We start from the raw sequence: 12,961 nt of genomic DNA, 5'->3' as shown, positions 1-12,961 counted from the left end.
AGGGAGGACAGGCGGACAGGGAGGACAGGCGGACAGGGAGGACAGGCGGACAGGGAGGACAGGCGGACAGGGAGGACAGGGTGGACAGGCGGACAGGGAGGACAGGCGGACGAGGACGTGGGTCCGACCAGAGGCCCCTCCCCCTACCGTGCAAACGGACTTCAAACACAAAGCGAGGTTTAATTTTACTTTGCAATAAACCTGGGGCTCCCCAGTCGGCCTGCCTTCCGGATTAACGATGGGGTCCCCTTCTAGAGGGAGGAGGCGGCGCTCTGGCCGGGAGGGAGGGTCTCGGCCCGGGGGGCAGCCCGGGCAAATGCCCGGGGTCGGGAGATTGAGGGTCTAATGGCAGGAGCACCCGGGAGGCCGGGGTCCCGGGTGCGAGGGCGTTCATGGAGAGCTGGGGGTGGGGGTGGGGGAGAGGAAAGGCCCTTGAGGGCTTTGAACGACGAACAAGAGAGTTTCAAATTGAGCTGATGGGGAGACGGGGGAGATGGCTGGGAGGGGGGGTTGGGCCGGAGGGCGGCCGAGTCCTACGGACTCTATTTCCCGACAGGCCATGCGGGCACCCCCCCGTTGGGGGCGGGGGAGGCCTCAATGCGGACGTCACTCCCGCGCTTGCGCAGTTCCCAAGTCCGGCGGACTCTGTTTCCCAGAAGGCCACGCGACGTCTCTGTGGGTGTGGGAGGGGCGGCGGAGGGGGTCATTTCCAGGGCGGCTTCGCCTCCTCGCGCCTGCGGTCCAGGGTCCCCTCGGCCCGAAGCCTTATCCCTAGCCCAGAGAGCCGCGCATGCGCAGTCCGAGACTCGCACCACCCCCCCCTTTCACTAAAGGACGCTGTCATAGGTCGGCCCCCGAAGCCTTATCCCTAGCCCAGAGAGCCGCGCATGCGCAGTCCGAGACTCGCACCACCCCCCCCCTTTCACTAAAGGACGCTGTCATAGGTCGGCCCCGGGGGGAGGGGCGCAGGGTGAACCAATCCGCGAGGAGTCGCGGTCCCGCCCCAGGCCGTCCCGGGTGAACTTCGGGTCAGAGGCGCCTCGGGAGCCAGCGAGGGGGATGAGCGAGGGTGACATGGCCCCAGCGGCCAGGCAGGTGAGCGCGGGCCCTGGGGGCGGGGCCGGAGGGCCGGGGGCCGGGTCACGTGGGCCGAGAGCTAGGGGGCGGGGCCAAAGAGCCCTGGGCTCGGTTCCCTGCTGCTCTGCGCGCCAGGCGCCGAGCCAGTCTAGGAGGCCGGGCACGCCGGGCACGCCGGGCACGCCGGGCACGCCGGCCCCCGGGCGTCGGCTCGCGTTGGCTGGAGGCTCCCTGCGCCCAAAGCGGGGCTAGGAGGCCGACCCCGGGTCCTCCGCCGTGCCCCCAGGTGCTCGCTCTGGAAAGCCCGCGAAGCCCTCTGGGAGCTCAGCCTGATGGGGAAGAAGCCAGCTAGAAGCACCGGGCACAGGCCTCCTTCACGAAGAGCGCTCCCACACACCGGGAGAGTTCAGTCCTTTCAGGCTGTCCCACGCTTCGTGACCCCTGCTGGGGTTTCTTGGCAGAGACGCCCGAGCGGTTTGCCATGGCCTTCTCCAGCTCGTTTTACAGATGAGGAAACTGAGGCAAACTGGATTAAGTGACTCGCCCAGGGTCACACACCTAGTGAGCGTCCGAGGCTGCATTACAACTCAGGAAGCTGTGATGGGCACCAGGAAGACGTAGCCCAAACGGGCCCAGAAGGGTGGAACACGACTGAAAGGACTGAACGAGATGAGTCTTAGAACAGAACGTGGCACCTCGCCACCTAGAAGAGAGTCAATAAATGTCAGACTTGGAGCATACTCCTCCGCCCGCACCCACGTCCCCTGCCAGGCACGCAGAGGATGGCCCCGGGGCTAGCACAAGTATCTTTGGTGTTTTAGGAGGCAGTGACGTTCCAGGATGTGGCTGTGGACTTCACCTGGGAAGAATGGGCATGCCTGGCCCCTTCTCAGAAGGAATTGTACAAGGACGTGATGCTGGAGAACTACAGGACCCTGGTCTGCCTTGGTAATGACAGCTTTCTCCCTGGACTCACGGTCTGCCCAGGGGATCCCGAGCAGATGCTCTGGGCGCCTCAGGGCTGCAGTGATTATTACTTAGCAGAGATGGCCGACCTTTTTGTGGCCGGGGGACACAGCCTCTTGTTACCTGTTCCCAGGTAAAAGAGACTTGCTCATGTACTTTCCCCACTCTCTATTTTTCCTGGTCCCATTTCTCCCCTAACATCCCAGGGAAGGCATGTGAAGACAGGCAAGAGGCCCATCTTAGCAGAGAAGGGATCACATCAACTCCTCATCTTTCTGAGCCCAAAATCACAGTTTCCCTGTCACCATCAGACTTCCCAGAAACACTTCAAAGAGCATCCTCCACAGATAGCATGTCCACTTTTCCCTGAAGAGACAGGGACCGGGATCGAATTGTTAGTAGGTTCTCTGTCCCTAGCATTTTCTCGTTTCCAACGAGCAGGACTGGCAGTGTCCAAGCCAGGTGTTCGTGGCCAGGTGGACCAAGGGGAAGCGCTTTGGATGCCAGAGAGAGAAGACTCAGGAAGCAGCCTTCGAGGTGAGTGCATGGAATGAGGGAGACAAGGCAATGTAAAACATCTGCTTTACCAATGCTGGCAGGAGGATCTTTGTCAAAGCCCCTGGGCCTTGGAAGGAGGGCCTGGGAAGGCTCATCTGCACCTCGACAAATCAATGCCCAGACATCGCTCCACTCACATTCTCTTCTGCCGTTAGGGGAAGATGTTTGCTTGTAGGGGAGAGATTTTAATTCAGCAGACATTTACTAAATACCTACCAAGTATCTGGCACTGAACTAGGCCCAGACACAGAACAGTCCCTGCTCTCCTGGTAGAGGGGAGGGATTGGGACACAGTGCTTATACAAATAAGTAGCTGGCAAACATACGAAGGAATCTTGGGTGGGGAGAGGGCATTAAGAAGTGGGGAGGTCAGGAAAAGCCTTGTGTGTGATGTGGCCCTCTGGAGAAGGAGCATTCTAGCATGGAGAAATCCTGGGCAGAGACCCATAGCTCCTTTGGCTGGAGCCTACATTGTGTGAAGGAGAGTGCAGTGCTCCATCCATGCCTTCTTGCCATCTGATCACCACTTCTCACCTTTTATCATCAGACTTTCTGGCCCGTGCTAAGACTTGAGATTGGTCCCCTCCATTATCCTCCTAATGGGGTGACGATTCAGTCAGCATCTGACCTGGGACTGTGGGCAGAGCTTTCCCTGGGAGCCAGAAAGGATGAGTAAATCTACTGCCTCATAACCAGAGTGGGCCCAGACTTTAGGCCTCCTGCCTACATCCAGGTCCGAACCTCAGCCCCCGCCCTTCCACCTCAAATCAGATCAGCATCTTAACTGAGGCCTGGAGTGGAGCCGCTCTAACCTGCCAAGGAGGAAAGGACCGTCTCATGTCCGGCGTACCTTCCCCTTGGAGATTTGTTTGGAGTCTGGGGCTGCCTAATCGAAAGCTCCCTTAACCTTTGACCCCTCCTTTGTCTCCCTCCATTATAGTCCTACCGTCATCCATATCATCATCTACTATCCCTAGGTCCCTATCCTTCTGACTTTCTCTTCCCATTGTGCCCTTTAGAATCCCTATTCGCTTGTTAACAAACAGCCCTTTTCCTTCTCACGGTCCTTCCATTTCCTTGTAGTCACAGAATTTTCCAAGAAATTGAAATCTAAGCTCACCAGCCTGTAGTTCAAGGCTAGTCCTTCTCTAGTCCTGTGGTCCTGTCTACAGTCTTTCAGATATTACTGACAGTGGCCCAGCAGTACCATCCTCCATTTCTTCTAGGACCTAAGGATGTCATTTTTCTGGGCCGGGTGATGAATCCACCAAGGGTAGCTTGAGTGCTTTCTGACCACCTGCCCCTTACTTATCTTTGGCAGTCACTTTTGTTCTCTCTGGTCCAGCCCAAAGATCATTCTCCTCGGTAGGGAAAACATTTCTAAAAACAGAAGGAAGATCACATTTGAGGTGCTCTGCCTTCTCTCCATCGTCCTATCCCCTCTTTGACCCCCTTCTTTCCCTCCAGATGACTAAGAATCAAGCAAACCCTTTCTGCTGTCCCCCGACACTGCTCCCACAGGACCACGCCGCATTCATCCATCCATCCTTGCTCCAGCCTTCAGTATCAATGTGGGGGGCGCTCCTGCAGCCGCATCACTTTCTGCGGACATCCCATTGTTCCCTCTTTTTGGAATCGCTTCCCTCTGTGGCATCAGGATTTCATTCTTTAAGCAAAAAATTTGATGCGTGATTTTTGTCTTTCCATCACAGTCACTCCTACTTCCTGCGCTCCAGATCGAACCCTCCATTGCGACCAAGGAAACAAGCCCAAATATCCATTGTCCTAGCTGCAGCTGTCAGTGTCCGCAGCGTTGGGCCTCGGCTTTCTCTGCTCTACTGGGAGGCCGAAGATGGATTGAATTTTCTGTTCTGTGGGGTCATCCTCGCCTTCTCAGTTCCTGGAACTTGTGGCCATCTTTTCATTTACACCGTTGGAGTCTTTGTGCTTGTTATTCTTTGGTTCTGCTTGTTTCTATCTGCATCAGTTCACAAAGATCTTCCCAAGCTTCTCTAAAGTTCTTTCCTCTTTTGTAACAGCACAGTAATTTTCCATTGCATTTGCTTCCCCTGGTTTTTTCAGCCCTTGTCCAGAGGATAAGCAGGCACCCACTTGTTCCATTTCTTTGCTGCCATGGAGAACATAGTTGTGGATGTTTTGGTCTCTGTAGACCTTTGTTTCCACGTGACTTGCTTGAAGTGCGTGACTGAGGGAGATTTTGGGGTCTTTGGGTATCTGTGATCTGTCACTTTTCTGGCATAATTTGAAATTGGAATGCAGAACAAATGAAATCAATTCACAGCTTCATTAGCAATGCATCCCTCACGGTGCCTGTCTTCCCACAAACTCCGACAGTGATGGTTCTATCTTTGACTAGCTTAATTAGTTTGCAGAATGGGAGGTAGAAGCCTAGAGTTGTATTTGTTTTCATTTCTCTTATTAGTGATTTGAAACCTCTGGTCAAGTACAGTTTGTAATTCTTTGGAAAATTCTTCATTCTCTTTGGCTACATGCCTCTTGCGGGAAGGGCTGAGGGGGGGGATTCTATGTATTTTCCACTTCACTCCTTAATTTTAGCTCCCCTGATTTTACTCGTGCAAACACTCGGTTGTTGGAAGTAATCAGAGTTATCTACTTTTCTCCTGTGTGTCCCCAGAATTTCACTGTTAAAGGTTTCCCATCCCTCCCGCCTGTAGAATTTGATGCATTTTTCTTGCTTGTATCCTTCCTCTGACCCCTTTGAGCTGCTTTCCTCAGAACTATGATTCATGTCATTCTTTACCTGGCCTCCTCTCCTTCTCAATGCCAAACTCTGGAATTCTGAGGTTCCTTTCAGAGTCTCAGGAATTCAGATTCAAAGCCTCTGTAGAGGAAAAATGTCTTTCTGCTCATTCCCCACTTCCTCTTCCCCATTCACCACTAAAGCAGGGAAGACCTGAGGTTGAGTCCTGCCTCAGGCACTCACTAGCAGTTAATTAGTTATTTAACAGTCCTCAGCCTCAGTTTCCCCCTCTGTAAAATGGGTATAATAATAGCACCTATGTCGCAGGGTTATTGTGAAGATCAAATGCAGTGTGGACACCATATACTTGAAGCATCTTGTACACCTCAAGGTGGCTTATAAAGGTTAGTTCTTGTTATTATTGATGGTCATTATGCCCATCCCCCCTCCTTTCCCTCCCCCTCACCCCTCCCCAGCCATGTGCCCTCTGAAGCCCCAGACTATCCCTAAACCCAAAATTCTCCTTCCATCTCTGCCCACAGGAGATACAGTGTCCTGGGCACCTTCTACAGTACTGGACGCAGCTTCTCTCATGCCCTTCGGTCATGGTCCCCGGAGGGGGATAGGCTGCTCCTGACCTCGCCCCTTCTGCCATCCCCCAGCAGCCTCTGGTCCTTCCAGAGGTATCATCGTATCTGAATCCTGATGGCAAGTTACCCCTCCCTCAGCTCCCACCTGTGTCACCCTCTTCTTGTTCTCAAAGAGTTGGGTACTTAGCATAGTCTCCCTCTCTAGTCCAGCCCCTGCTCTTAGAGTTCATTAGGGATTTCACTATGCGTGTTGACATCCACCCAAGCACCAGCCTCCTCGATTCTTATGACCCGCACTGTCCTACTACAGCGGGTTGACCTTGTCATCACCCATAACCTTTCCTCCTCCTTTTTACACTATGACTTTCCTTTTGCCCTTAGAACAGAACCAGTCTATCCCTTGGGCCTTTCTTTATCCTATTTGAAGGACACTTGTTCTCCCCTGATCAGAATATTAGTACTTCGGCATTATGCAGTACCTTGCAATTTCTCAAATACACTTGCCTTCTAGGGAAGGGAAGAAAATAAGCATTTATATAGTGTCTACTATATATCAGGCATTGTGCTAAACACTTTTACAAATATTTTCTCATCTGATCCTCACCAAAACCCCAGCTTTCTCTTGACTCTTGTGTTTGTCTTTCAGAGTTCCTACTCAGCTTTGGGCTCTTCATCAGAAACGCTTGAAAGTCATTTATTCCATTAAAGGTTTTTTTTTTTTTCCTGTGGGATTATACTCAGCTCTGCAGGATAAATTTTAAGCCTATCTCTTGATTTTGTAATATTGTATTTCATGCTCTCCTATTGTTTATAGTTGATGCTGCTAAGTCTTACGTGACCCTGGCTGTGGACCCTTGGAGCTGGAACTGCTTCCTTCTGGAAGCTTGCTTTATGTAGGATCTTTGGCTTGTAGAACTTTCAGGATGTGATAGGTGGGTTCTTTCCATTGTTACTTTGCCCTCATCTGGTTCTGATAGATCTGGGAAGTTTTCATTTATGATTTCTTGAAATAGAGTGTTCAGGCTTTTTGATTGATTATGATTTCAGGGAGTCTAATGCTTCTTAAATTATCTTTCTGACTTGTTTCCCAGGCCAATTGTTTCTGAACTTATCTCTTATATTTTCTTCTATTTTTGTAATCTTTTGATTTTATTCTAATATTTCTTGCTATCTTGTGGAGCTTTGTTTTCTGAGTGGTCTGTTCTGGTTTTTAGATTGGATCAGGTTGATCACTTTCTCTTCTGAGATAATTAGTCTCTTCTCACTTCTTTCCTCAGGAGTCTTAATTTAATCTTCACCTTCTTGCTTCATTTTTCTAGGCATTCATGTTGTCCAGGGATTTTTAATTTGGGGTCTATGAATGTGTGTGTGTGTGTGTGTGTGTGTGTGTGTGTGTGTGTGTGTGTTTGTGTTTTTAGTATGTTGACCGCTGTTTCAATATACTTGGTTTCCTTTGGGATCTTATGTATTAAAAAACATTATTCTGAGGAAAGATCCATCTGTTTCACTAGACTGCCAAAGAGGTCCATGACACCCAAAAATGAAGACTTCCTGATGTAGTACTTGTGGAAAATCCATTTTTAAAAAATGGAGTCTCTGGTTGCACATGCTGTGGAGTTATAGCTATGAAAATTATTGATCCTGGTGGGGGTTTTCTTTGATTTTCTTGTCTTTCCTTGTGCCAGGGCTAGGCACGAAGGAGCATGGAGGAGCAAGTCTTGCAGTAGTAAGGAGGTGATAATCTCTCTGTACTCTGCCTGTAATTGAGGAAGGATGCTGCTAAACTGGAGAGGGTCCGAAGGAAGACAGCCAGGCTAGTGGAAAGCTTCGAGCTGAAGGCACTAGGAGCATTTAACCCCAGAGAAGAGAAGACTCAGGAGCCAAGATGGCGGTGTTCCAATACGGCAAGGCTGTCACAGTAGAAGGGATGTATTTGTGGAGTTTGGCCCAGAGGGCAGAGGCGGGACCAGCGGCTGGAAGCTGTCAAGATGCACATTTCGGCTTGTGAGAAGTTGCCTTGGGAAGGAGCCGTTAGCCTAGTCTTCCGGGAGTTTCCTTTAGAGGCTTGGTGGCTGTTTGTTTGGTGAATTGTAGGGAGGATCTTCCTTTGGGGCTAGGAGTTGGACTCAGTGGTTCCTGAGATTCCTTCCAACTCTGTAGTTCCATGTTTCCATTTCTCTGACCCCTGGGAGTTCAGAAATGAAGAGTTCAGCCCCTCTATGAACCAGCTGCGACTCGATGGAAGCTATTTGTCTTTGTAGCCTCAGTCTCTGAAAGGAGGGGATTAGACTAGGTGACTTCCAAGGTCTGGTGTATCCCTAACATTCTGTTAAATAACCCATTTAATTTAGCTCTTCTTGTCATAATATTCATTCTTTAGGTTGAGCTGAAAGTTTACTCCTTGTAGTTTGGATCCATTTGTTCTGGTTCAACCCTTTAAAAGAGCTTAAAATTATTACACTCTTGTTTGTAGAGAGGCTCTGGGGGATAGTGGAAAGGGTGTTATAAATCAGAGTCAAAAGACTTGATTCACACTCTGGCTTTGACACTTAACAGTGTCACCTTGAAAAAGTCACTAAATGAAGGTAAGCCTCAGTTTCCTCTTTTGGAGAAATATAATGACTGAGGGTATAGTGAGTTTGAAGGTGAAAGCTTCTTATTAGCCTCCAGGCATCTACATAGAAGGAATGAAAGTACAAGTACAAAGTGATGTCTATATATAATGTGAACATGACTGTAAGTAACAATATTAATTAGTAGTAATAATAATTATTATATGTTTTCTTGTTATTTGTTCTTCCTGTAAAGACTAACAATTGTTTTTCTTAAGAGAGGAGACAGAGGGTAGGACTATGCATTCAGCAGGGAGATAGGATATTTATATTTTTAAAATGTTTTCTTTCAGGTTGGAAGAATAGGTCTGACACAGACGAGTCAGCTCCAGACATAGAAGCCTGGGAATGTAAAGCCAGGTTACGGAAGCAGGAGCGCAATGAAGATAAACATTCTAGACTAGACCTAAGAAAACAGAATCGAATCAGCTCAAAGAAGATATTTTCTAAATCTAATGAATGTGGGAAACTCATCAGTTATAATTCAGACCTTAGTAAGTGTCAGAAAGTTCACATTGCGAAGAAACCTTATGAATGTAATGAATGTGGCAAGAGCTTCCCATGGAGTTCTCATTTTATTAAACATCAGCGAATACATACTGGAGAGAAACCCTGTGGACCTAATCAATGTGAAAGGGCCTTCTGCTCAGGCAGAAGACTTACTGAACGTCAGAGGATTCATAGTGGAGAGAAATTTTATGAATGTCACATATGTGGGAAAACTTTCTGCCACTTCACAGAACTTACTCAGCATCAAGCAGTTCATAGAGGAGAGAATCCATTTGAATGTGTTGAATGTGGAAAGACCTTCAGCCGGAGTTCACAACTTATTGTACATCAGAGGATTCATGCTGGAGAGAAACTGTATGAATGTCATGACTGTGGGAAGGCCTTCCATTGGTGTTCACGGCTTATTCAACATCAGAGAATTCACAGTGGAGAGAAACCTTATGAATGTAATGAATGTGGGAAGGCATTTCGCCAGAGAATACAACTTACTGTACATCAGAGAATCCATACAGGAGAGAAGCCTTATGAATGTAAAGAATGTGGGAAGGCCTTCCACCGAAGCACAGGCCTCACACAACATCAGAAAATTCATACTGGAGAGAAACCTTATGAATGCAACGAATGTGGGAAGGCCTTCTGCCGGAGCTCACAACTTAATCAACATCAGAGAATTCATACTGGAGAGAAACTTTATGAATGTAGTGAATGTGGGAAGGCCTTCTGCCGTAGGTCACAACTTACACAACATCAGATAATTCATACTGGAGAGAAACCATATGAATGTAGTGAGTGTGGGAAGGCTTTCCACCAGAGCTCACAACTTATTCGACATAAAGTAATTCATACAGGAGAGAAACCTTTTGAATGTAATCAATGTGGGAAGGCCTTCCATAGAAATACAGGACTTACACAACATCAAAGAATTCATACTGGATGGAAACCTTTTGAATGTAATGAATGTGGGAAGGCCTTCCACAGGAGCACTGGACTAGTACAACACCAGAGAATTCATACTGGAGAGAAACCATATGAATGTAAGGTATGTGGGAAAACCTTCCGCAGGAGCTCACAACTTACTCAGCACAAGGTAATTCATACTGGAGAGAAACCTTATGAATGTAATGAATGTGGGAAGGCCTTCTGCTGGAGCTCACAGCTTACTCGACATCAGAAAATTCATACTGGAGAGAAACTTTCTGAATATAGCATGCATGAGAATGCCTTCCACACAGAGAAACTACTTAATCAACACCACAGAATGCATACTGGAGAGAAGCCTCATGAAGTTAAGTCCTTATGAATATGATGAAAGTGAGAAGGGTTCACACAGAGCAAACACTACGGAAAACTAGATAAGTCAAACTAAAGCAAAACCCTATAGATGAAATGAATCCATGCCTAGTTGCCCTCTGTGGCTGCTCTAAACTTTTTTCACTCTCCCGAAAAGTCCCAAGCCGCCTCCTTTGTCCTCTCACACTTTATAGCAGACACTGTTGTGCACTCTTAAATTACTGAGAAAGTTGTAGAAAAATGGAAGGGACTTCCTGTATTTAGTCCACTCATCACAAATGCCCAGAATTCTGAACTACTTCCTCCTTCCTGTTACCATGGCAAGTGCAGTCTTCTCCCTCTTCTTTCCAAAGGCTGATTCCTTTGCCTATGCCTTGATGCCACCAGTTCCTTTTTAGTCCAGGGCATTACTTTGGCAGTCATTCCCATTTTTCTTTACGTCTTAAACCTCTCCCACTGGCCCCTTCTGAACTTTATTTTTAGGTATCCTGATTTCCCAAAAACAAAAAAATCTCTATCCATCCATTCACCAACCTATCTCTTTTTTTCATTGCCAGACCTCTTGAAAATTCTTCTGATTTCCAATAATAATAAATGGCATTTACGTAGCACTGGAAAGTTTACAACAACATTAACGTATCTTAGTTGAATCTCACAAAAATCCTGTGAAGAAACGATGGCAGGCATTATGATCCTTTTTATAGGTGGAGAAAAATGTGACTTGGGTTTAAGTGACTTGTCTGTAGGCATACAGCTACTCCTGGACCGTCATTATCTCACTACCCGTCAATGTGCAATCTGTAGCAAGGAGACGCTGGTGACTTCTGACTTCCTAAGTACGATGGCCTTTGCAATACACCCTTGTTTGTCTATATAGTATTTGATGTAGTTCATCATCTTTTCCTTCCAGCTACACTGTGCCCTTCTGTATTCCAAAATGCCACACTCTTGTGGTTAATAAGAACAACTTGAATTTAAGTGATACCTTTAAGATTTTTAGAATGCTTTTCTCCCCACATCCAACAATCCTTTGAAGTAGGCTGAACAAGTAATAGTTGTTGCATCCTAGAGACCAGGAAACTGAGAGGGTTACTTGCTTTTGAGACCGTAGTTGTTGAGATCCCGGGGTCCTGACGTCAAGGCCATCAGTCTTTCCACTACACCATGTTGATTTTCCTCCTTTATCTGTACCTGCTTCTTTGATTTCTTTGCTGATTCATTTTCCCACTCCCTTAAATAGCACATTCCCCCACCAGTCCCTGACTAGGACCTAAGATTTATACTGCCCTGATGAATGGCCCCATAGTCTTCTTTTCTTCATTTTCCACATGGAAAATGGGTATCCCTGTCAGCTAGGGCTCACAGAAAACCCTAGGCATGGGTATCCATGTCAGAAGCAAAGGCGGGGAACCTCTGAAAAGGCCTGACTCAGTAACACAGGCAATACCAAAATGGCTTCTTACTGCCTCTAGCATAGTTTAAACTCTTCTGATTTTTTAAAGCCTTTACAACCTGGCTCCAAATTACCTTTCCAACGTCATATATTATTCTCTTCACATTCTATGGTCAAATCAATAGGCATTTGGTAAGTACTCAATATGTGCCAGGCACTGTGCAAAGTGCTGGGGATACAAAGAAAGGCAGAAAACATGGTCCACATCCTCAAAGAGTTCACATTCTAATGGGGGAGACAACATGTAGACAACTACATACATACATACATACATACATATAAATTGGAGGCAGTCTTAGAGGAATGCCACTAGCATGAAGGGGGATTGGGAAAGACCTCTGACGGAATGTGAGATTTGAAGGAAGCCAGGGAATCCAGGAAGTGGAGGTGATGAAGAAAAGCATTCCAGGCATGGGAGGCAGCCATTGAAAAGGCATCTTCTGGTGCAAACCCTGGGGTCCATCCAGATCCATCTCTTTGCTGTCCTTTAGACCCAACGCTCTACTTTCCACCTCATTACTTTTGCACTCACTGACTGTCGACCATGCTTGTAATGCCCTTTCCTCGCCTTCACCCCATAGAAGTCTGCTCCTTTTGAGCAGACTTGGCTCAAGCATCATGTTCTGTGTTGAGCCTTTCTTGATCTTCCCAATTATTAGTGCCTTTGCTCCCACAACTACATTATACTAATTTGTGTTCATTCTGAATACTCTTCTCTCAATGGAATACAAGCTCCTTGAGGGAAAGGACTCTTTCCTTTTTGTACCCCTAGGACCTAGCACAATGTCTGTCACATAGATGCTTAATCAATGCTTGAATAGTGATGATAGTTGGCATTACCTAGTGCCTTAAGGTTTGTAGTGTACTTTATGAATATGTTCTCAATAGATGACTTCCAATTATTCCTATTAAGGAAATCTTACCTGAGTAAAATCATTGAAATGTCAACATAGGAGCCAAGAGAAACTAAAAAAGACAAACTCAGAGCCTAGATGTGTCTATTACAATAGTCCATACAGATGATAGTGAGGGCTTAGGGTCGTAGGGTGGCAGAAGTAGGCATAGAGAAGTCAGGACAGATGTGAGAGATTATTGTGAATAGATAGGGTTGGGTAACTGGTCAGAGATGGGAAAAGCCAGATCTAGGTATGGTGTTACTCTGGCTTGTTTTAAGAAAGAAAAG

At 47.4% G+C, this 12,961-nt stretch overlaps 1 protein-coding gene across 1 annotated transcript; it reads left to right on the top strand.

Annotated features, from left to right (window-relative positions):
- The first annotated feature begins 1,074 nt into the window (after positions 1–1,074).
- LOC114030771 (zinc finger protein 184-like) lies at positions 1,075–11,998 on the top strand. The gene is made up of 4 exons (XM_027845660.1): positions 1,075–1,095; positions 1,899–2,025; positions 2,485–2,580; positions 8,819–11,998. Exons 1-4 carry the CDS (start codon positions 1,075–1,077, stop codon positions 10,333–10,335), a joined length of 1,761 nt encoding a protein of 586 aa, XP_027701461.1. The 3' UTR covers positions 10,336–11,998.
- The last annotated feature ends 963 nt before the right edge of the window (positions 11,999–12,961 follow it).

The sequence above is a fragment of the Vombatus ursinus genome, unplaced genomic scaffold (genome assembly GCF_900497805.2).
Source record: "Vombatus ursinus unplaced genomic scaffold, bare-nosed wombat genome assembly UNPS02015012.1, whole genome shotgun sequence".
Taxonomy (NCBI): Eukaryota; Metazoa; Chordata; class Mammalia; order Diprotodontia; family Vombatidae; genus Vombatus; species Vombatus ursinus.
The sequence above is the reverse complement of the archived record's forward strand: the minus strand, read 5'-3'. Positions and strand labels throughout refer to the sequence as shown.